The 25,851-nt window shown below is 41.1% G+C and overlaps 1 protein-coding gene and 1 pseudogene across 10 annotated transcripts in view; both read right to left on the bottom strand.

Moving 5' to 3' along the window:
- Positions 1-26: 26 nt before the first annotated feature.
- SH3GLB2 (SH3 domain containing GRB2 like, endophilin B2) overlaps positions 27-25,851 on the bottom strand; it is a 130,524-nt gene continuing 104,699 nt past the window's right edge. For 4 of the 10 annotated variants that reach the window (XM_089669098.1, XM_089669097.1, XM_089669099.1 and 1 more), the window contains 6 exons: positions 18,810-18,833; positions 10,037-10,126; positions 8,120-8,220; positions 7,351-7,365; positions 3,036-3,261; positions 27-2,955 (listed from right to left, as the gene is read on the bottom strand). In XM_089669098.1, the coding sequence (XP_089525224.1) occupies positions 2,848-2,955; positions 3,036-3,261; positions 7,351-7,365; positions 8,120-8,220; positions 10,037-10,126; positions 18,810-18,833 (564 nt within the window). In that variant the 3' untranslated portion in view covers positions 27-2,847. The remainder of the gene's footprint in view (positions 2,956-3,035; positions 3,262-7,350; positions 7,366-8,119; positions 8,221-10,036; positions 10,127-18,809; positions 18,834-25,851) is intronic. The other 6 variants (XM_089669100.1, XM_089669101.1, XM_089669105.1 and 3 more) reach the window with 3 other exon arrangements.
- LOC149469533 (U2 spliceosomal RNA) lies at positions 23,956-24,070 on the bottom strand (annotated as a pseudogene).

The following is a 25,851-nucleotide window of genomic DNA, read 5'->3' as shown; positions in this document are numbered from 1 at the left end:
GCTGAGGGAAAAATGACACTGACCTGTTATGCAGGAATGACTTAATTTATTATTATATCTAATCAAACACAGACAGTAAATGCAGACAGGCAATAAATAACACACAAGAATAAAAGAAAGAACTCATTACCTATGTGTGAAGTGGTGGGCCTTTTGGTATACCTACACCTTCATAGAAAAGTCTGGAACATAACAGACCCAGAAATGCTGGAGAGAGTCTGGCCTTGACAGTACGGTAGCCATCTTGTGTTGTAACAAAACACCTTTTGCAGCACTGGAGACCAGTGCACAATAATAAGAAAATACATCTCAGCTAACAATAGGATAGACAATAGTGGGTCCTCTGACTGAAGTGTCTCTGAAGGAAGAACTGTTTGTCAGATTCTGACTGGATCATGTGAGCTGCACATAGTTCTTCTGGAGTACGGGAGACAACTATTTGAATTTAAAGGTCTCTCTATTTCACTAAATGCATTGTCTGTTCCTCCCGGGCAGAGTAGTAATTTGACCAAAGATTCCAGTCTGAACAGCCTTGTTCCTATAAAAATGACATTTAAACTCTGAAAGGAAATTAAAGTATCATTTAACATTTTCTAAATAGAATTTAGGTGCACTTTAATGAGGACCTGTCATTTTGCAAGGATTGTACTGGGGGGGAAAAAAAAGGTAGATTAGCCTCTGGGAGGAGCTGTGTCTATGTATCATGTTTTGATTTCTCCCTGTAATGATATGTAGAGGTAGTGCTTGTAGTCAGGATGCACCAATACCCTTTTTTGATTGGCAAGCACAAGTACCGATACTTTTGGGTCAGTACTCGCCGATACGAAGTACTGATACTTTGTGGTATGATTTGAACAGGAATGCAATTCCTCTCTAAATCGCATGTGGTTTCCCTCTACTCCTGTGTGAACCCAGACTTGTCACACAGGAGCAGTGCGGGAACCTCATTGCATAGATCCTATGCAACAAAGCAGTCTAGCCTGTACTGTCATCCCAGCACTGAGAAGAGAGAGCCGTAGGGATTGAGTCAGCTTTAAACTTCTGTGACAGTATGGAATCGGTGCGGGGGGGGGGGGGGGGGGGTTTCCCACACACTCCTGTGTGACAAGCCTGGGTTCACACCAGAGCACTGGGGAATTGTATGCCATTCTTTGCAGTGCAATTTGTGTCCATACATTCTGTATGGACACAAATCACACAGGAAATAAATTGGGAGCATTTTCACAATTACTCGTGAAAAGATGAGTTATCAGTGCATCCCTAGCTTTTACTAAAGGAGGGATTGTTAACTTAGCCTAGTGAAGCCATGTTTACTTTGAATATCAATCAAGTGCAGGAGAATTAAAAAAAAACACCAAAAACATTTTTCTAGTTCATTCATGGTATAGTAAATGGACCAGAAATCCTTTTATTAAAAAGGAGAAATGTGGGAATGTGAATTTAAAAAAAAAACCCTTAACATACATACCTCTCTGCTGCTGGCTCCTGATTGCTCAGTTCTTGTGTCCACCTATAAGAACACTTGGAATGCCAGGCTGGGGAGGAATCAGCTGGCTCATGCTTTCAGCAATGTGCTGAGAGGCTGAGCCAGCTGCATGGAAGCATCTAGGTGGATCCCGACATTGTCAGGATCCCTCCAGAGTTTGGAGCAGCTCTGTGATGTTAGTCAACAGTGTGCTTTAGCCAAAACAACTTTATTCATCTGAACATTTAAGGAAGGGGTTTAAAAAAAAATGACCAAAGGGTGTACTGCCTCCACTTTCCAGCAAACAAAGCTCCTATTATTACATAGGAACAGACAGTTGACTGTCCCTGCAACACATATCCTGCCTCATGTTTGACACCGGAAGGTACAGTTTCTGCAAGTCTGACATAGGGAAGAAAAAAAAAAAAAAAAAAAACACTTGCTACAGACCTTCTTCCAGCAGCTTGAGTAAACCTACCTGAACAAGATTAACAATTGATATGATAAGGAGTCGGGAACCATCTATTTATACAACATAAAACTCTTCCAACACCATCTCTTACAATATGACATGTCCTCTTTAAAGAGTATCCCACGACTGCACACAGGTATGGCAGTCATTTGTAATATCAGGACTATTATATAATGTCTGTTTCAAGGATATACATCTGATTTGAAAGGAACACAATATGGTTTCCTCTACTGTATGCCAGTCCACAGCCACCTCTTTGTAAAAACTGGGGACAGAGGGGAACTATTGATACAAAGGAATGAGTATAAAGATGGCTTGGCTCTAAAAGGGACAGAGAAAGTCACAGAATAGTTCCTGTCCAATACATTCTCTCTCTGCATAGTGGTGCTAAAGTGATTTTTTTTTTTTTCCTTTTTGTACTACAAGAAAATTCTGAAAACCAAACATGCCCCACAAAGAGAATTTTTATAGTAGCAGGAATCTCAAATGTACAGAACTCAACTGTGACTGTAAATAAGAAAATGTTGGGGACTCATCAACCACCGGTGACTCAGCACTGTGGAAGCTGCTGCCATCTTGGCTTGCGGCTTCATTGGTAATGTGCTTTGGGAAATTTGACATCTGGGACTTTAGCGCAAGCCAGTTTGGTCATGAAAGGTGAACAGCCTGTGAGCTATTCCCTGAACAGCAGACTAAGGTTTAGTAATGCACAGTGTGAGGCAGTTAACTACACCTGTGCTGCTCAGTCATTAAAACTGGAGGCTGATCAGTTACAAGGAGGGCTGTGTGAAAAGGGAAACTTGCAACGACAGATGAACTGGGATTTGAAGCAGCAGCAGCCTCGGCGCAATGAGTCAGCCCCTAGGGGCAATTGGCTTGTCGAGAGATTCTGCACATCTGTAACTCTAGTCTAGCTGAGGAGCTCCAGGTAGGTAACTGGTACTTTTCCTTTCTGGTTCCCTCGTTCTCCAATGAGCCAGTCTGGGTCCATGCCAGGGAGGCTGTAAACGGTTATTAACTGAAAAGGGAACAAACGACTGGTGATGTATACAGGGAAAATGCTTTGGGAAGAAATGCAAGCTATGGTCCTTGGCTTACCTCATCTGCCTTTAGTGCCAACTCGCTACTGTCTGCTGCCTCGTAATCGTATAGAACCCTGGCTTTACGTGTACCGCTGGCAGGTGGCTTCACCTCACATGGGTTGAGGGTCCCGTCCGCAGGATTAGGGCTCACGGCTTGGAGCAGCGGTAGAGTGGCAGCTGGTGGTGAGGTGCTGAGAGGTGGAGACAAGGTATCTGCATTGCCCACAAAGGTAGATGGAAATCTGTGCAGGATGAAGACATTGTGTTAAGGTGTCAGCTGGGCTATGTAGAAAATGTTACAATATCTTGTAAACTTATAAACTGCTGCAAATAATTGTATTTTCTATTGAGGAAAGGGAAGGAGAATTTTACTTTGTACCACATCCACCCATTCATTAGAATATGATCCTAGATATCCAGGCCTGGGGGAAGAATCAAAGATGCGTGATGGTCTGGAACAAATTGAGATAAGGCACTGGATTCAAATGATCAGAAGACTAGTCAGATGTCATAGAGTACAATAGCTCTGGTGAAGCAGCTCTTGCTAAAGAAAATATGGTACCCCTAAGGGGTCCAGATTTAGAGATTCATGTGTAGTGAGGGCCCCAAACAATCCAAGAGTCCAAAACCTTTATGGGTATTGGTTTACAAAATGACAACAAAGACCAGCCTCCCCCATATTCAGGGCTTAAACAGGTAATCATCAGGGGGAACTTATGTTTAATGTTCCACAAATGTGTTGATGTTCTGTGTTTGTGATCCAATGCTTTTATCAAAGATTTTGGATTTTTATTTGGTGTTCTCACAGGACTCTGTATATGGAAGAAAAAAAAAAAAAAACAGGCAGAAATGTCTCACTACCAAGTTCTCCTGGTAAGGCTTGTTTAGGGTCAGCCGTAAGCTGAGAGGCGGTTTAAAAAGGATAAGCACGGGTTCTTTAATAATGGCATAATCCTATCAACCCTGCCCAACTCGGCTGCTTCCCTGTATAACTAATGAACAAAGATGTAGAGTTCTGTCTAATAACAAAGCAAGGGTGCTATTCCCACTGATATTTATACTTATACAGTGCATAACTACAGATAAATCTCACAACATAGCTGTCAGTTTATGAAACTGAGATCAGTGGATCTCAGTACATTAGTAGTTTGTGCTGAGATGATCAGCAGAGATGATCTGTTTCATACAGAAACGACCAGTGTATGAAGGAATGATGTCAGCCCTTCACTGGTAATCGGTGTGAAAATTCTCCCTCCAGATTCTCCAGCCCAGAGGTGGAGAATCTGTGAGAGAAGAGTGAATCCTGGGAGAAGTGAGGAGGAAGGCAGAAGATTGTTGACTTCTTCCTCAATCAGAGCCCCCAAGAACGTGGAAAAGCCCCCGCCTCTCCCAAACCCTAATGGGGTACAGCGAAGCAGCAGTAATTTACCGCTGCCTAATAAATTGTGTGTTTGACTGATCTTAAATCGCACTGTAAATAAATAATAAATCTTGTGAGATTACAGTAGCAGCAGGCATTTTTTAGAGTTCTCCGTTTTCTAGAGCGCTCTCCTCTGAGAATGCCAGAGAACTCAGCAGTAGTCATTTACCGCTGCATGATAAACAGACACCAATATTATGCGAGTAACATAAATAAAGTATCCATTCAAAAACAGATATATTGAGATCACTGCATATGCCAACTCTCCTTGGCCATGCCCCCAAATCCAGTGAAGATAAAAAAAGAATCCAATATTCATCCACCACGTGCGGTAAGATAGGCAACTTACCAAATGCCCACCATTGTGAACATAATATATATTCCCAAAGGTGATGTCATCAAATTGGAAAACTGTTGGAAGTCAACACAACCTGTTTGGGGTAACTTTCTTGTAATGGGATTCCACCATAAATATACTCATAAGAAAAAATATTGCTCCCATAGTGTAATCAGATTATTAAAAATGGAAAAGGAATGATTAAAAGTGCACTTAACTGACAGTGTGCCCCAAGGCACCCAATTGCGGCGTGCGTTCCACAGGTAGAATCCAATCCACCAAAATGTATACAGCGGTCAAGCCTCAATCCATTTCGTAAAATGGATCATCAGGAACCAAAGCGGAGCTTCCTGATGACGCAATTCTGTGAAATGCATTGAGTCCTGGCCGCTGTCGTCACTTCCAGTCCTTTCTGTACGCCATTTCCGGTGGGGTGCATTTTTTTTTCCCTTGGAACACACGCTGGCTCATATGCAGTGAGCGGCGGTGTACGGTGTTTGTTATCTATCCCGTGCCGTGTTGGAGTGCCTTGGGGCAGGCAGTCATGAGAGTGCACTTTTAATCATTACTTTTCAATTTTTAATAATCTGATTACACTATGGGAGCAATGTTTTTTTTCTTTTTTCGAGTATATTTATGGTGGCATCCCATGTATTACAAGAGAGTTACCCCAAAGAGGTTGTGTTGAGTTCTGAGCGTTTTCCAATTTGATGACATCACCTTTGGGAATATATATTATGCTCACAATGGTGATCATCTGGTAGGTTGCCTATCTTACCGCACATGGTGGATGAATATTGGATTTTTTTTTATCTTCACTGGATTTGGGCACACGGCAAAGGAGAGTGATATTCATGAGCTATCTATTTTGAATGGACGCTTTATGTTATTTGCTTGATTATGTTGTGAGATTAGACATTATTTGTAATTATGCACTGTGATTTTGTAGAGTAATAAATACCAATGGGCATTGCGTCCTTGATTTATTTGATTTTATAGTGTTCGTACACTTTGAAAGGCTGCTTTTCCCCTGATTGTAGTTACATTCATTTGGGTTAGCGCCTTTTCCTCTAGTTTATTGTAGATTTCTGTTCACTCCCTGGTCTGAGAGCTTACATTGTGCAGCTGTCCCAGCATCCTCTGAAAGGTCAAGCTTACACATGCCATACTAAGTTTGCATGCCGACCCGGGACAAAAAAAAATAAAATTATTTTATCAGGTCTGTGACAGGTACAGCATTGCTGTAGATGCTGGTTAACACCTAAGCAATATGAACACTGCTCAGGCTCAGGGCAGTAAGAGTCTGCTTAGAATGTAGTTTAGTATTGGGAATGAGGGCCAGCTTATAGGAGAGAGCAATCAAAGTCAAACTATCCTCACCATAAAGTGTTCAGTGACACAGAATGGCCTGTCGTAGATAGCAAGGGCTTAAAAACCTACAGCAAATGTAGAATCTCAAGATCAACACAATGATTACCACTGTACTGGTCTTTGGGGCCTACCCAGGAAAGCCATACACATGAACCAGTCTGTAGTGTCTAACACAGTCAGGTCCTGCTGCCCACATTCAATTTTTTTTCCCCACAGTACAATACCAGCACTTGTGTGTCCCCAGACACTTTTAAGACTAACCTGTATTGTTAGCATTTCTAGGTGGTTAACATTGGCAGCCATCTCCTAAAGTGGCTGGCTGTCCTTGGACTCAAGACTTTCTTAGTCACTGACCCAGAACAGGAATGTGGATGAGGTCAGAACTTCTCATCAGCATACTTGTTCAGTCAGTGAGAAAGAAATTAAGCTATTGGATCAGTAATCACAGGCTTCACACTCCCTACAAGCCAGTGAACCAGCATTTTTAGAAGGAAAGCTTAGCAGTAGCCGTTGCCAAGTTCTTTTCTCTGCACAGGTTTCCTTAAACAGTGACATGCACCAAGGCCTGGAGGCATTAAACAGATTTGTGACAAATTATCTGAAGGAGGAATCTTTTTACAGCTCCACGATAAATGCTTAATAGCCCACACTCAGGCTAACAAGTCCGATGAATTGCATTCCACTGACTAGTGAGGGTGCAGGATGAGGAAAAGTTCATCCAGGCCCAAAGCATGCTGTAGAAATGGGAAGAGATAGCCTGACCAATACACAACTCATCCAGCCTGAGTGCTTAACAGGTAAAAGCAGGCTCAGCTCAATTCATCCAAGCCATGCCCCCAACAGGTTTTTCCAGGGCTTAATCATGGACCTCCATAATTAAGTCCCTGGGGTGGGGCAAAATGTTGGGGGCATGGCTTGGATGATTTGAGCTGAGGCTGCTTTTACCTGCACTTGGGTCGGGTGAGGTGTGTACTGGTCAGGCCATCTCTTCCTATTTCTACGGTGTAAAAACCAGCTCATTACATTTCTAGGGTAGAGAAATACAACGGTTTCTTCTTACAATTTTAGTCATTAGACCCAGTGACAACTTCAATAATAATGCATGCTGACCATGACCTGACAACAAAGTATATTGGGAAGAGCTGGTCACTTGGGGCAAGGCAGTCATTACCAAATACACATGACAAAAAAAAGTATACTTACACATCACCCTTTGAGCTGCCAGCATAAGGAAAAATGTAAGTGAAACATGGCATTACAAAAGGTTTATTAAATACAGTAAAACGGTTTACTTTTATATGAAACTACTAAAAAAAAAAAACAAGTTTCCACACCTTAGTAAAACTGATTCAGAGATCTCATGATTACAGCTAGGGTGACATTTAATAATGTACATGTGCCACTTAACTATGATTCATCTGGTGTGATGGACAGACCACCCTCTCTCTAAGTTTAGACTTCTAGAATGTAGCCAAAAGCAAACTTTAGGAGGTTACACTGTAGGTTGAGAATCTTTCACCTATGTAACTGTAGCAACCAGGTTGCTGCACATTGAATGTGAACATTATCTTATTAATTAGCCAAAGTTCCATGCGAGCATTTGGCCACTTCTGTCGTCCTAGAGCTGATGTGTTCGAGTGTTGGGACCAAGTTATATGTATGCGATGCATACATTTCAATGTGTATATATGGAAGGAGCACCAGACCGAAAGTTAGAGTCCAAATTCATTTACGGATATTGTGTTAAGAGTTCAAATTCATTTGGCTGTCTTAAGTTTCGGTCTGGCGCTCCTTCCATATATGCACTTTGTTTTCTGGTGACCTGCTGTGGTACCTTTGTCTGTTGAGAGCAGCCTAACCTGAGCCAGTGGGCCCTCTTACTACCTTGTTTAAACTCATATCAATGCCCCAGTGCCTCTTGGATACCCCCCCCCCCCCATTGGAGTCCCCATACATTTTAAAGTCTACTTACCTGCCCAACTGTTTCTGCAGGTCCAGCATGTACTGATAGCATTGGGCAGAATATGTAGCCTGGGCTTCTGCAAACTCATGCAAACAGCGGAGGTGGTTGACCTATGGAAGAGAAACATATAACACTTTTTCCAGGATATTATCCATCAGCTAAAGCTCAGGCCATTAGTAAACATTGAATGCTACTAACAAATAAGGCAAGGCTATTGGTGTGTGCAAATTTCTGATCTTAGAACTCTGTGCAAGCTTTAATTTAGTAATAAATATCTCTCCCTCTTTATGAGTACCAGTCCATCGCCCTTGACAGCAAAAAAGATTTTGCAGCATTCAGGTAGTGAGGGAGTGACTCCCAGCACTCATCCCCCTCCCAACCAACATCCTTTGATTAAAAGAAAAAAAATTGAAGGAGCCAGGTAAATATTGTCAGCTGAACAGCAACTGCATCTGATCAGGAGGCAGCCGCTTTGCTCGACAATTTTCCGGCCAGCTTTATTCACACCAGACCGACATGACTCACCTCAACCCAGTGTTTCTCAACTCCAGTCCTCATGGACCCCCAACAGGTCATGTTTTCAGGATTTCCCTCAGATATAACAGCTGTGGTAATTACTAAGGCAGTGAAACTGATCAAATCACCTGTGCAAAATAATGGAAATCCTGAAAACATGACCTGTTGGGTGTCCATGAGGACTGGAGTTGAGAAACACTGCCTCAACCCTATGTGCTGGTGAAATGTGGTATTGTGGAGCCAGCATTTTAAACACAAAAACTATATGAATGTATTTTATTTCAGCTGGACTTGTGTCCTCCAAATCACTTAAACAATAGCCCACTAAGGTGCTCTCTACTATGGACCTGTCCACAAAGCTGGAAACCTTATTTAACCCCTTGACGCCGACGTAACACAAATATGCGGCCTCACAGAACTGGGCTTTTTTTCCCTGGGGCTGCATATTTGCATACCTGTCTTTCTGCTGGGAGCGCGCTTCCAGCACAAATACCACGGTGTCACTGAGAGCCTCGGGTCCCGTTCTAACGATTGGGACCCTAGACTGCTGATCCCAGGTCACATGATCGTTGTGATAGCCTCTGGTTGGCTATCACAGTGATCACTCACTGTACAGCCCGGCCCCCTTGAGTGTTTTTTTTTTTTCTCTATGAAGGAGGGGAAAAAAATGCTTGTAAAAAAAAATGAAAAATATTGAAAAATAAAAAGGAAAAGATACCTATATCAAAGTTTGATCTAGTTCAGTGCCATGGTAAGTGTTTGGGTCACGATCAGGGTCAAATGTCAAAAGGTCAGGATTTAAAAAAAATTAAAAATAAAAATTGGTGTCAGTGTGTTTTAGGTAAAAACAAAATGTGTACTATTGTTTCTGGGCTGTACTACGGATGCAAATAACATACATATATATGGTATCGCTGCGAGTGTCAAGAGCTGGAAAATTTATTTTGGGTTGTTCTTTGGTGGTAGGTTATGGTAGCAACAAGAAATGCACAGCTAAATTTAAAAACTTTTTTGTTTTTTGCCATTTTGGGCCAGTTTTCCTTTGATAGTATAAAAAAAAAAAAAAAAAAAAAAAAAAAATCAGGAGATATCCATTACCATTTACCAAAAAATGAAAGCCCAATTTGTCCAGAAAAAAAACAAGGTATAATTCACCTGGATGCACAAAGTAGTTGTGATGATATGTACGGTTTTACTAACAACGTTGCAAATTTGTGCTTAGGCATTTAGATTTGTTTTACTCTTAGGGGTGAAGGGGTTAAAAAAAAAATGTTCATCTAGTCAGGAGCCAATTTATAGCCCACCCTCCTGTACAGTAGTGAATTGATTTGGTCCACCTCTAAGTAGAAAAAGAATCAACATTTTTCCTTTGTTCCATAAATCTCAGGTAGATTGGAGGTCAGGACTTACGTGTGTACTGCTAATCCCTTCCAGCAGCAGTCTGGTGACTTCAGCCTGGCGATCAAACTCAGTTTGTGCCACTCGCAACTCGTGTTCTGCCTGCAAGAGAATTAAACAATTTTTCTCAGATCAATACAAGAAAATTCTAAAGTGTACCTGTCAGGAGTGGCAGCCATTTTGTAGGTTTCTCCAGTGTTTCAGAAAATGAATCCAGTAGAACCAAGAGACATCACTGTGGCACACAGCATGACAGGCTGAACTTGGTTGTTCCTCAATATAATGGCTTCCAGGTTGTTCCTCAATATAATGGCTTCCAGTGTCTAAAGGACAGGTTCTCTTCAAAATAATGATCCTTTATTAATAATATTATTACTACCAACTAGAACTGGTATTCTGGATTCCAGCTCTTCTGGGACTAAATGGAGTCTCTTCTACCTAGGCTTAAAAGGGATCTCTAGCAAAGGAATATACCCAAGAGACAAGCCATTGATGGAAGGTGGCAATGTGGATTCTGAACCACCTAATAGCTATGAGGTAGTTAAGCAGAATGGATTCAACTGCATTGCCCTGATCTAGTATGCTGCCTGAGGGTCAGGGAATGCCAGCTTCCCATCTACAGCCCTCATAGGAGTTTTTTTTACCTTGTGATGAATCTGGGAAGGATGTATCTGCATCTTCTACAGAGAAAGCCTACTTGAGAATGATTGTGATTGTTATTCATAGTGGCCCACTGTGCAAAATGACGGGGGGTGGTAGCAACTTGCTGCAACTTCCACAAACTGACAGCAAGCATTTGGCATCAGCCTACCTCGGTCGAAAGGTCGTAAGCTAAGAAAGCAAAGTGCCGTAACACAGAGCAAACAATCAAAATAATGCCGCTTGAAGGTAGTGAAGTATCTCTGGGTTGCTAAAAGGTTACTACACTTGGCACCTCATTCTGTTGTTTTGTGTTTTGCTGTAAAGGCAGCTTCATCCAAATGGGTATTTTTAATTTGGACTACGTTGGAAAATGAGGGGGATATCTCAAGTGAGAGAATGATATTTGTCAGCACTTTTGTCGTAAAAGTATCTGTGATTGCCCCAAGTGCCCCTGATGGATTCTCCACGAACAGGAAAATCCAATTTGAGAAAGTGAAACCGCCCCCCACATAACCCACAGTGGGGTAATCTCACCCCTATCATCTCCAAAATCAGAATGGGACAATCTTCCTCTGACATCATGGAAGAATTGTAGTTTAATTCTGTTGCAGCACTCACCTTTATACCCTCATGGTACACTAAAACAGAATATTTAATATACAGTGGGGAAAATATTTATTTGATCCCCTGCAGATTTGGTAAGTTTGTCCACTTACAAAGAAATAAAGGGTCTATAATTTTATCAAAAACACATGATACAAAATGTTGAGTTGCAAATTGAGCTGCAGTTCAGGGAGTAAAAATAAGTATTTGATCCCAAAAACATAAATTAGTACTTGGTAGAGAAACTCTTGTTGGCGAGCACAGGAGGTAAGACGTTACTTGTAGCTGGTTACCAGGTTTGCACACATCTCAGCAGGGATTTTGGTCCACTCTCCTTTACAGATCTTCTCTAAACCCTTAAGGTTTCTTGGCTTTCGCTTGGCAACTCAAAGTTTCAGCTCCCTCCATAAATTTTCTATAGGATTAAGGTCTGGAGACTGGCTAGGCCACTCCATGACCTCAATGTGCTTCTTCTTGAGCCACTCCTTTGTTGCCTTGGTGGTATGTTTTGGGTCATTGTCATGTTGGAAGACCCATCCAGGACCTGTCTTCAGTGTTCTGGCTGAGGGAAGAAGGTTCTCATCCAAGATTTTACAATACATGGCCCCATCCATTGGCCCCTCAATGCAGCAAAGTCGGCCTGTACCTTTAGCAGAGAAACAGCCCCAAAGCATAATGTTTCCACCTCCATACTTGACTGTAGGGATGGTATCCTTAGGGTCATAGTCAGCATTTTTCTTCCTCCAAATACTGAAAGTCAAGTTAATGCCAAAAGAGCTCCATTTTGGTCTCATCTGACCACAGCACTTTCTCCCAATCCTTCTCTGAATGATTTGGATGTTCATTGGCAAACTTCAGACAGGCCGGTACATGTGCCTTCTTGAGGAAGGGGACCCTTGCATGTGCTGCAGGATTTCAATCCATGGCAGCATCTTGTATTACCAATGGTTTGTTTGGTGACTCCAGTCTCAACTGCCTGGAGATCATTCACAAGCTTCTCCCCTGTAGTTCTGGGCTGATTTGTCACTTTTCTCATGATACCCCATGAAGCAAAATCATGGATGGAGCCCCAGACCAAGGGCGACTGCTGGTTATTTTGTATATATTCCATTTGGGAATAATGGCTCCAACAGTTTTCTACTTCTCACCAAGCTTCTTGCTGATGGTCTTGTAGCCCATTCCAGCCTTGCGCAGGTAAATCTTGTCTAAGATGTCCTGTGACAGCTCTTTGGTTTTGCCCATGGCAAGCTGAGGTGTGAACAGAAGACAGATTCTGTGGCCAGGTGTCTTTTATACACATAGCAAATTGTCTTTAGGAGCACCTTCTTAAACTGACAGAACTAATCTGTGTACCACATAACCAGTCTGTGGGAGCCAGAATTATTGTTGGTTGGTAGGGGATCAAATATTTATTTTACCCACTGAACTGCAACTTAATTTATAACATTTGTATCGTTTTTCTGGGGGTTTTTTTTATTGCTATTCTGTCTCTACAATTTAAAATACACCTATGATAAAAATTATATACCCTTCATTTCTTTGTAAGTGGGCAAACTTACAAAATCTGCAAGGGATCAAATAATTATTTTTCCCCACTGTATTACATAAATCCCAGGAAGCTAATAAGCACTGAATGGATCAATGTTTTTAATAAAAATACAAGGAATTTTTAGGAGACTGCAAGTTAAGCTGATTATTCAGATCACTGCACTCCAATGAATGTGTTTATCCACCTAGCTGCACAATCCGCTTGAAACTGTTGCAAGTCTTTACATGAAAACAGTTTCCAAAGTTAACTTGACACAACATCTCTACTGCCTCCTGGCTGATGGTCAGTAAGAGACAGAAAAAAGTTCAAACTGAAGTCCAGGCAGATATAAACAAATTAATGTAGCTCTATGTTCAGTAATAGAGCCTTAAAGGTTTTTATATATAAATGAAAGCACTTGAATTTAACCTGGTATCAGCCTTTTAATGTGCAGCAGTGCTCACAAGGGGGCTGGGTGGCAGCAGCACAAGGAGCCAATCAGTTATGCTGCAGTGCAAAAAGCATGTTGATCGAAAACAAGAGCAGAGAGATGACCTCAATGTTGCTGCCTTTCCTTCACTATCCAGTCACAGGGTATGTTACCTGAACAGCAGTGGATTTTAATTACACCTGTGACTGGCAAGTTATATTGAATCACATCCCTTTAAAGCAATATATACACCAAAAATAAAGGGACATTGGGACTTTTCATGTTGTACTAATTGATATCCATCAGGTACAACAACAGATATCATTAAAATGAATAATACAATCTTAAACATTCAGGAATAAAGAGGGCACATCCTTTGAAACTTACATGAAAATGATTGTACTTCAAACATCTATTGAAAACTAAAATTCAGGAATAAGGAGCTGTATATTAACTATAGACAAGATAGAATTACAAAAACATTGCGTATGGATGATAAAATGTCCACAGAAAAAATACACTCAGATACCCCACTACTCAACATAGTCCATTCACTATGAAATGGAATTAAGCTTTCCTTTAAGGTAAGTGCTGGTTCTACGGATGGGGTATGGTGTGCTGTTCAATGCGTTTCTCATACCAAGAGATTGGTTTTATAAAGAAACAGTGGAAAATATCTCTAGGAGAGGGTACTCATTATGGTGGAGCAATCCCAACCCGATTCCTGCTAAGAGGGGGGGAGGGGGGGAGAGAGAAAAAACAGCAAAGGATTTAAAAAAAAAAAACACCTATATAAAGAAGAGGACATGAGGAGCCACGGAGTGAGATGCTATGTGAATGTTAGAAATTGGGTCACATAGTAAAATGATCACACTTCCAATAACTGCTAAGTTTATTCAGGGAGCAGATTCAAAGCTCCATTTGCACAAAGAGAGAGAGAACCTTATGACAGGTAAGTGAAGAACACAGATTGTCGTTACAATGTTATCTGAAAGTGGGTGCGATGTATTAGGCAGCAAGTGAACATGTTGTCCCTGAAATTGAAAAAATTGAAAACCGAAAAAAAAAAAAAAAATGGGCATGCGTAAGCATTTCCACAACTTTAACAAAGGCCAAAATGTAATGACTACACAACTGGGTCAGAGCATCCCCAAAACCTTAGCTCTTGTGGGATGTTCCCAGCCTGCAGTGGTCCAAAGAAGGAAAACCAGCAACAGGGTCATGGGTGGCCAAGACTCACTGATGCAAGTGGGGAGCAAAGGCTGGCCTGTGTAGTTTGGTCCAATATAAGAGTTGCTGAAAACGGTTGAAGCTGGTTCCATCAGAAAGGTGTGAGAACACACAGTACATAGGAATTTGTTGTGTATGGGGATGTGTAGCCTCAGAGCAGTCAGGGTGTCCATGCTGATCCATGTCCACAGCCAAAAGCATCAACAATGAGCATGTGAGCATCAGAAATGGACCACAGGAGCAATGGAAGAAGGTGGCCTGGTCTGATGAATTCAAGCATGGTACAAAAAACACAAGTTTGAGGTGATGATTTGGCCTCCAAAGTCTCCAGATCTCAATCCAATAAAGATCTGTGGGGATGTGCTGGAAAAACAAGTCAGATTCTTGGAAGCCACACAACACAACTTACAGGACTGGAAGGTTCTGCCTTTGACAGCTTGGTGCCAGACACCACAGCATAGCTTCAGCTGTCTAGTGGAGTCCATGCCTCAATAGGTTATGGTGGGTGGTCATAATGTTATGGCTGCTACATGAAGACTGCCATATCTTCCATATAGTGGCCATTTACTACAACCTCCTAAAACACTCCTATAGTAAAGGGGAGTTCAAGCTCCCAGAGTTGTTGTAAATCAATTAGAATACACCTAAAACGTCCCAGTGTTCTTTATATTGAAGTGAAGGGAAGCTCTCCTTCCCTCAGGTGGCTGTGTAAATCTCAGAACTGAATGGACAGAAATACAAATCTTTTGACAGATAAAACAGCTCTGAATTTCAACTGGATATTTAGTCGTTTGCCTGGAGTTCAGTTTTAACACAAGTTCAGTATACACTCCATTGTAAACAATTCATTTACTAAGGGCCCCTGCACAATGCCATTGGCATGCAATGAGGAGAGGTGACATGTATTTTAGCAGTTGCAGAGCCTTGGATAAGGAAATGAACTATATATTCCCATTTTCACACATTCATTCTTTATTCACAGTTTGCTATCACTTTCATTGTATATTAGGGCAGCTTAGTCATTACCATAGTCAGTCACGTTCCATTTGTCCTTCCTGTTGCAGTGATCTATTTAGGCTGTTTTGTACATTCAGCTTCAGATCATAAAGCATAAATCCTATTGTGCCATATTCACTAATCAACATTAATATGAAAGCATTTAATGTCCTTTAAAACGTTACTTAAATTTAAAAAGAAAAAAATCACAAATATTGAGTCAATAACCAAATGTGACACTTCAGCATGTAGTTTAGATTATGAAAAGAAATTTGGAGGACAGATTTCCAAAACCTGGGACTGTCTCTGAAAATCAGCAATGGTTGTCAGCTATGTATTATATTCGTCTGGTAGTAAAGTTAGACAGCCAATCAGGACAGCAGGAAGTATTGATGAGTTTGCCACAGCTGGGTGATGTCATTTCTTGGCCTTCTGACGTGGCCTGCTTCCTTGGCACATCATTTTGCATACTTTTCTTTTTTATTTAAGATGACAAAAATGTATGTATGTCTGGAAGCTGTCACATTTGGTGTCTAGAAAATAACAATCACCTATCCCTACCCATCCAGAAGAGCTTCTTTCGGGAGGAGGAGAGGGTCATGCTAGGGAGGGATGTTATAAACAAATCAACAGAGGAGGATAAACAGCCAACAAACAAAATGGACGCCTTGGTCAGTCCTATTTCTGGCATTAGGCCAAGTCTAGAAATAATAGGTGCCCGTCACAAATTTAAGGTACATGACATAGTGGTTTCCCAACCCACAGCCTCAGAAAACACCAGCATGGCAGAACACCACCAGATAATCAATGAAAAAAGCACCTGACATGAAGCTGCTCATTCCGGACTTAAAATTGCTTTTGGGTTTAATACTGATGAAAGATTTGAGTATAGATCAAACATTTATTATACTGCAGCTTACCATTTTTTTGATGTAATGGCTGCAGTAGTTTTCTTTCCTTGATTTTCTTCTGGTGATCCAGCCAGTAAGTGTTTTCAAAAGGACAAGCTCTCTTCCAAATGTATAACTTTACAGGGATGAGACAACCCATTTAACAGCAACAGGGGTACTTACAATGATCAGTTATTTATTCATGTAAAACCTTTATCCCAAAAGGAAAAAAAAACAAAAAACTTGTAACTGATTATAGCTGGAGTTTGGCTCCAATTTGGTAGTGGATTTAAATCTGCTAGTTCATTTAATACACCCCCTGACCAGACTGAAAATAGTGCTGTCCAAAGGTTCCCCTGTGCTCCTTCATCCAGAGTGCAGGCACTCTAATACAGGAGGGGTGTTACTGGCCAGATCACCAGGTGAAAATAGAGGGGGGGGGGGGGGGGAGACTAAAAGATAACTAGTGCAGCCACCCCATCTAAAGATTGGTAAATTGCAATATTACATTTTTTGGTTTTGGGTTTAATACTACTTTAACTTAAAGGCATGCTAACAGTATGGAAAATACCAAGCAATACAAGAGCTTAAATACCTTTCCTGGAGAAAATGCTGCTCATTGTTCCTCTAGTACTGCTCACATCACCAAAGGCCTAGGCATTTTGGTATGTTATCTCAGCAGAAAGGATCAGCCAATCTGGTCTCCAGTACTCCCCTACAGCAAATGCCATATGACCTACGCCAAGGCTTTTAGTTATGTGTGTTTTAATAGAGGGAACCTGGAGCAGAATTTCCTTCAGAAAAGTGAATTGATGTGAATTACTCCTTACAAGACTGTTAATTTAGCTTTAAATGCATATTTTTTTTCAAAGGTGGGGAATTGGACGTGGCTCTACTGGACTGAATTCACCTGTTCCAAGGAATATGGGACCCCCAGCATAAATCTTTATTAGGTTAGCCTATGACCACGCACCACTGACCACAGAGGCCTATTCGAACTGCTCGAGTTGCTAGCACCACTGCCCCCCCCCCCCCCTTCTCCTTTATCTCCCCACTCTTTTCTCCCGTTCAGTAGTTCCTTTATGGATAATCCTTTTACTCTCTTGGTTTTCGGCTGCTCCCCACTGACACAGGACAATGTCTATACGGGATCTATTACAGGCTCCGAAGACCAATGAGAACCACAACTATCTCTGGTACTTGTTTTCCTCTATCGCAACACTTTCTCAGGCGTAGTATCTACAGGAATATTCTCTGGACATACCCCTAGAAAGAGTAGCTCAGTAACTGTAAACTTGTAAACTAAAGAACCTTTTCAGTTGGTTTGAATATCGCTTGGATGACAGTCACCATCACATACATTTTCAGTCATGTGAATATCAATACTGTCTGTATGTTTTTTTTTCCTCTTGAAAATGAAAAATAAAAGAATTTATAAAAAGGTGGGTGCAGGATAATCTCATTGAGTCTATCAAAGTCACCACAACTCCTCACTTCCCCATACCCCCAAAATCCATCATCACCATTTCTCATAAGATTTTGCTTGATAATACAAATTATCTGTTAAAGAAGTATATTTGTAACCTCCGGAGAGGTATGCTTACATCTTGCACCTGGGTCAACAAAAAGTGGGAATAACCTATAGACTCCATTTTCAATGTCCTATCTGAAGACATCTATGTGCATTAAACTTACTGAAGGCTTGGATTTTGCCCCATTTTAGGTCTGTAAAGAGACACATAAAAGATCTTGGCATTGCTTGCAATCATTAGGCAATAGAAGAACCAACATCCTCATCATAATAAGGTATTGACAAGATGCTGAAAAGCCCTAAAATGGATCAGTGACTGTTACAGAAAAGGGAATAGGATCTCCGGCATGCCTACACTGCCCCTACATGCTAGATTTGTGAAGAAAAGTTGTGGTTTATTCCAGTGGTCAACACTTCAGAAAATGGCAAATCTTTTACTGATTTGGTTCCTGGTTAGAGATCCTTTGGACCTTTTTAGATACCACTGAAACCATAGTGCCCCTATAAATTCCTTTTAGTTAAATAGTTTTCCAGGGAAAAATAGAAAAATATATTACCTAAATTTGAACTTCCCAGACAAACAAACATTCAAGGACCAATGCTGGGGGTACCTGTGCAAGGCATAAACCCAATCACTCAGCCATGTTTTGGTGAGATTGCTCCGCAAAACACTTGTGCGATCGTTGGATATTCTGGCCATCTTGGGACTGCTGTACCCTAATTAAATGTGAATGAAGCAGCTTTGTTCTAAATGGAACACCACTGTTCCATTTGGACTATTGTACTCTAATTTAAAGTGAATGGAGCAGCCAAAAGGATATGTAGTGCTGGCATTTTCTGAGGCCTGAGATGGCGAGACCTGGTTTGATTTGAGAACAGTTCTGGGAAGCACAGGGCACAACAATAGTCCTACATGTGGTCTTTGGCGTGCTTACCTTGTCCACCTCGTCACTCCAAAGCTGCAGTCACAGAGTAACAGGAGAGATGAGTCTGAGATAACGTCATAGGCACTCAACAAAACACAACAGCGAATGATGATCACAGAGGAGGGATGGGAAGGAAAAGGAAATGTTAACGGGAGTGTGGATCACTGCAAACTTAGACTGAAGGTTTTAATGTGGTGCATTCAGGTTTTTATACAGCCAACTTAACTGAACCCATAACAAAACTTGGACAGGTCAAACTGAGCATAGAATAAAAATTCAAAAAGAGGAGGTTATCATTCGTGAAACCTGCATGTCCAAACAATTAGCAGATCCAGAAATATAATCACATCACATAAAAAACACTGACATTCCCTGTGATGGTCAAGCTTGACCCCACCCTTTTCTGTCTCCTGAGATTTTCTTTTGTTGAAGCCATCTATTGCATTAAAAGAGCAAAACAGATAACCCAAGACATAAAAGGGCATGGTCATTCAAGATCTGCATATAAATTCTGTTGTCTATATCTCTGGATCTACTAATTGTTTTAAAGTGCAGAATTTACTGAAGGTGACCTCTTTATTCATTGTTTCATTATGGATTGTTTGAATTGCTTATGTTTGTCTTATTTTGAAGTGGCTTACTGAGCCTAATTGTTGTTCAGTGCCATTCTATGTAATGTAGATATTACATGATCAATATGAAAAATAAAGATACTCTACAATACATCAGTGCCATGGGAAGAGGCACACTGTGCAGCACTCCCCAGAAGCCAAGGAAATATTTCTTTTTACAGATCTGTCTACATGAAGTGTAAATCTGGCTCCATATTTTACTGCACTTTGCCAAGCATCACTACATTTTATATGAACCTGTGCCAATGCCTCATTATGCACTTGTTAAATTTTGATGTTAAGGCAAAACATGAGTAATGTTCCTCCCTCAAGACAATAAGAGGTGGTCTAGGTGTACATCTGCAGAAAACAAGACTTTTAGCTTCTTTATAAGACACGGTGCTACTCTGAAGTTAACTTGTGTAAATGGCCATACACAATAAAACCAAGACTATAATTAACTAGCAGGCACCATATGCTGGCACCGCAGATTTGTATTGCAACACCATGGTTTCTTAAATTGCTGCCAAAAGGCACCACTGTTCCCAGGCAAATTTCGATTTTGAACTATAAGGATTTGCAGAACTGACATGTCCACCAACGCCTGGATGTTCGGGGATCTCTGACAGCAATATAGCAAATTGGGTTGTTTCAATATGGTGCCTGCAAACATACTGCACTCTTCAGCACAAACCTGGGTTTTAGTTTTTGGACAGTGTTAGAAGGGTCAGAACCTCCATCAGGTATTAGAGTCTTTGTCCATTGATTGTTTTACTGTTACAATGACAACTGTTCCCTTCATTTCTTGTTATCGTGTCAGATAGATATTCAAGTGAAACACTCCAACATGGACATGGAGATCAATAAAAACTTCACAAAGTATTACTCTTCCCAAATGTACCCAAAACGGTCTGAAGTTGTGCTTCAACTTGGCTGCAAAGGCAGAGTGAAGACCTAATTGACCGAATATAAAACTGAAGAGATTGTTCAGATAGGCACTTAAACATACTACAATCTCCTTTACACTACCCAGCAACTATTTGCTGTAATGGTGCCAATAGAGTACCTGTTCAGATTTACTAGATTTACATTTTTGCAGATGTCTAAATATGTGTGGAAACAGGAACCTATATAGGATTTAATTTGAATAAGTTTTCATGAAATTAGGGGTGCACCGAAATGAAAATTCTGGTGCCGAAACCGAAAATTTAGGATGCAATTGGCTGAAAACTGAAACCGAAAATGGACAGTTTTTGATTTTTTTTTTTTTCAATTTATTGTGGCTGGTGTTTTTGCATTGAAGTCAATGGGATGCGATATTGCATTGAAGTCCCTAGGGGCATTTTTTTGCATTGAAGTCTATGGGATGCGATATTGCATTGAAGTTACTAGAGGTTTTTTTGCAGTGAAGTCTATGGGGTGCAATATTTCATTGAAGTCCCTAGGGGCATTTTTGCACTGAGGTCTATGGGACGCGATTTTGCACTGTCAGCGGGACACAACATGCCATTATTGGCACCTTTTTTTTCCCTATCGACCGATGACCCTGTTTTCCACCAATAATTTTCAGTGGTCCATAAATCTGTGCATCCCTACCTGAGATAGTGACTGGAAAAGGTTTATACTATAATAGTTATTTATTTATTAAAATGTTCAATCATTTATTCTTGCATTTTATTGTTTGGATATTTCTGCTTTTCTACTAATCAACCCAGACTTATTAGATGGTATAATAATACTGTAACACTATTGGGTGGCTTTAGTATATTGTGTATGGTTATGCTATAGGTTTTCTTCATGCCCCTTAAAAGATGGAGAACATACATTGCCAAAGCCAATACAAAGTTTTGGCTATAGATACTCCTGTAAAAAAAGGCACACTTTTTAAACTGTAACACTTCAGGAAAGAGAATACCATTGAAGTGGACCTGACCTGGTTCTTAACATTTCTGCAGTACAACAGCACCAAAATGAACACAAGTACCAGTGTTAGTCTTTAAATTGATCTCTATGTCCCTGTGGAGCACCATCTGTATCCAAGGACCAGGCTGTACATGGAGTCTTGAATAGGCTAGCTAAAATCAAAATCAAGTTCCACCTCATCTTGGCACACAACTTAAATGCCTAATTATCTACTGTCCACTGACAGATACATGCCAGAGGTAAAAGTGTAGTGTCAGCAGCAGACCAGGCTTAATTTTGTCTTTTGTACAAGTCAAGGCTCCATGTACAGCCCTTGGGCATAGGATCCAAGTAACTGCCTTAGAAATGTAATAAGGTCAGGGTATATTTTAAAGTGATTTTAGTATACACTACAGAAGGTCTGTGGAACTCTATATGGAATGCTCTGGTCTTTCCTAGACAAGAGTATGGCTGATGGATGTTAACAATGAAAGTTTGGACATGGTGAATTCAAACGCTCAAGGGAAAGTCAGACTCCAACAAAAAAAGAGAAGTCAAATGACCTTCACATCTGTATTACTCCTACAAATCTCCTATACAGTCATGTTACATGAACCATATAAAACAAACCAGTGAAGACCTACATATACCAAATGATTTATGAAAAGGAACTTGTCTGGATAGAGTTATGGAACTGCAACCTTGAGCTGCTAATGGCATAAACAAGTCCCACTCACATTTGTGTTGGTCTAAATGGTTTTAGTAGCCTTTCAAATACCTTTTAAATCAAGCCAGGTGGTTCTGTTGCTGCTTGGCAGCTGTTTTTGGTGGCTTTAGTGGAACTTATTTTGTGATCTACTTTCTCCAACTACTTTGTCTTCCTCCTCCTTATCTCTGGGTCCATTGAGACAGCCAATCACAAAACTGTATATCTTTCAGTTTCTACAAAAAACTACCTTCTTCAAGGTGCTATCTTCTCTAGTGGTTGCTAAGGGCAACAGTGTTCTGCATATATTATGCAGGAGGCCTCATATGTTTCCATGGTAATGAAAATTTCCTCTGACTATACAGCTGCCTCTAATGCTCAGTAGTAGTAGTAGTCTTAAGGGACTTCTGCATTCAATAAATATGTAGGTTGCCGCTGCTGGCCAGCTCCTGAAAATGCTAGCTGCCCTAATGTCAGATTTCCATTCTTTCTCAGTCACTGACCCAAAGCAAGCATACAGCCAGTATTCATTCTTACAAGCTACATGCTTGTCCTTGGTCAATGAATGAGAAAGTATTGATGCCAGAGACACCCGAGCCAATGACCATAGCTTTGAAGGTACTTGATCTGCAGGAAAGAAATTCATTTAGTATTTTCACAAGATGTCTGTAATGACAGCTTGCATATTCATTTAAGAGGTGGAATCACAAATGTTAGGATATAGCCACCTCCATTAGAGGAAGATTGCATCCACAGCAGTCCAAATGCATTCTGCAGGAGTGACCTGGCATGGCTGTTTAGCCACCCAGAGTGGCAGCTAGCAAATTGGATGCTGTTGTAAATAAGCACGGAAGCATCATACAGGAATGGGTGAAGCTGTAAGTGAGGTCTGTAATGAGTAGTGTGCCCTTTATCCTACAGTACTAGTGCTTTGTTAGTGACTGCATGCCATTGTGGTGGTGTGACCCTGCTACCTGCTCTGACCCCTGCTTCATCTTCTCAATGTAGCCATGCCAAGTCCTTAAACAAAACCAGTGATAAGAGAAACATGGAGGAAGCCATTGCTGAAATCTCCTAAAAAATGTTTTGTTTTTTTTTTGTTTTTTTTTTAAGTCCGCAAACGTGCAACTATATCGAAAAAACCCGTAAGTGTCCGCAAAAAAGTGCAAGTGCAAAACACCACACGAAAAACGTGCACTTAGGGGTGTGTTTGTCCTACCCCCGAAAGGGTTGGACCGTTCGCCTGATCCCCCGGGGCACGAAGCTCCTGACAGGGACAAGGTTCCCATTTGGTCCTCCTGGCCAAAAGGCCTGGTGGACCACCGTTCCTTATGCCCAGCCGAAGCCGGACATCCAGTACTAGGCGAGGGGGTTCTCCCGAAGAGAAAACCCCCTAGGGATCAGGGGAGGAAGGAACCGTATGGCCACACATCCTCCCCCTAGACTTCAGGTAAGGCCCGAGGACCCACACCCTCCATCCGTGAAAAACACACACATAAGAACAGAAAAAGTGACAAAACGTGGGAGTGGTAAATAAATAGAAAATAAAAAAGTGGTACCGTGCCTAATAGTGCACAGACCAGGCCCTGAGGCCTGTAGCAAAAATTGCCCCGGACTTAGCCAAAAGACCTGGTCCTTAGGGCGCTGTGCAAAAAGAAGTGAAAAACAGTGGCCATGTGTCATCTTCACACCGTGGGGTCCCACACCCAAGTGTTACTAGTGACACCCCTGAGAGCGTCTTCCCCAGGGGGCACTGAGTTTGCGGACTTTTTGCGTCCCCAACCCCAGGCCAGACCAAGGTAGCATGTTCAGATCAGGAGGTACTGGGTCTTTCCAGTCTCCCCAGAGGAATTACTCCCAAGGCCCCAGAACGAATCATGGCGCTCCCTGGTTTCTGTCCCTCCGGTACTAGCCTTCCGGACCCCCATCATACCAGTGAGGGTACTATACAACAACCATCCCCGTAAACTAGAATGGTCGGGAGCACCCCCACTGGACACTGATAAGAACAGATACTACACTTGATCTTAGCCAAAAGGCCGAGAAGCGATATCTCCTAAAAAATGTTAGTTGTCTGACTGTCATACTGACTCTCACTTCAGTACTTTGAGTGACCGACCCAGGAAAACTATAAAGATATGGGTCTCTGACTCTACTGACTTGCATACTTGTCCTGGACCAGGCAACTACCAATTCCATACAGCCCCCTTATTTGTTTACTGACAGGTTAACACTCTGTAGGCTATACACATAACCTGATCGTTTGATTTTCCTTATATTTGCGAACAACTATCTAAAATCAAGATTCTACCTGACTGAAATAATTAGGGATTATTAGATAGGATCTCAAACTATAGTTTTTGGTAAATCCAAAGGAGGGCATACAGACTACATTATCTGCACATCCTCCATTAGATTTATCAATAACCATAGGAGCATAATTAATCTACCCATTCAATTTATATCAAACCAGGCAGGCTCTTTGCAAAGTGTATGACCACCTTTAGAATTACCAACTTTACTCAATATGAGAGCCTAAACGATCCACTTTGTGTCCAAACATGCTGTCCCATTGGTAAAGAAGATTATACGTATATTATGTTGTAAATTGTAATGTGTGTGGCAGTGCAGGGGCATGAGACCGCTCTCGTGGCATAAAATGTATTATCAGTGGCTGGGATGTGGTGAATGCAAATATACTCAAATAAAGCCAATATTATCATTGGAGAAAGTGCACATAATTCCTGTATCACTAAATTTGAACCATCATTTGTTAAATGTAATAGTCTGCTTAATATTCTAGTTCTAGGAGGTCAGGATACAACTACTAGGGTTGGGTAAAAGAAACTGGGGGAATGGCAACTGTAGCAAAGGTGCAGCTGCTGTGTATATATATATATATATATATATATACACACACATACATACATATACATATATACATACATAAACACACACAGTTGTGTTCAAAATAATAGCAGTCAGGAATCACTAACCTGATCAATCACTGTTTTTGGTAGAAATGATATTTCTACATGGCAAATAATTTACTAGCAGGTGTAGTAGAGTAATAGAAATCCAACAGACCCAACAGTCATGACATGCATGCTGCTGATTCTGTGTAATTGAATCACTCATTGAAAGGGGCTTGTTCAAAATAATAGCAGTGTGGACTTCTATTAGTGAGGTCATTCATTCTTTGAAAAACAGGTGGCAATTATTGCCCTTATTTAAGGAAGGAAGGCAGCAAATGTTGTACATGCTGGTTACAGTGCATTTCTCTCTGAAATTCTGAGGAAAATGGGTCGTTCCAGACATTGTTCAGAAGAACAGCGTACCTTGATTAAAAAGTTGATTGGAGAGGGGAAAACATATAAAGAAGTGCAGAAAATGATAGGCTGCTCAGCTAAAATGATCGCAAATGCTTTAAAATGGCAACCAAAACCTGAAAGACGTGGAAGAAAGCGAAAAACTACCATTCAAATGGATAGAAGAATAGCCAAAATGGCAAGGACTCAGCCAACAATCAGCTCCAGGAAGATGAAAGAAGGTGTAAAGTTACCTGTGAGTACTGTTACAATTAGAGGACGCCTATGTGAAGCCAAGCTATCTGCAAGAAGCCCCCGCAAAGTCCCACTGTTGGAAAAAAGACATGTGCTGAAGAGGTTACAATTTGCCAAAGAGCACATTGACTGGCCTAAAGAGAAATGGCGCAACATTTTGTGGACTGATGAAAGTAAGATTGTTCTTTTTGGGTCTAGTGGCCGGAGACAGTTTGTCAGATGACCCCCAAACACTGAATTCAAGCCACAGTACACTGTGAAGACAGTGA

Source organism: Staurois parvus, unplaced genomic scaffold, assembly GCF_062004578.1.
Source record: "Staurois parvus isolate SC_StPar_1 unplaced genomic scaffold, SC_StPar_1.0 ptg000068l, whole genome shotgun sequence".
Lineage (NCBI taxonomy): Eukaryota > Metazoa > Chordata > Amphibia > Anura > Ranidae > Staurois > Staurois parvus.
This window is presented reverse-complemented; position numbering and strand designations above follow the sequence as displayed.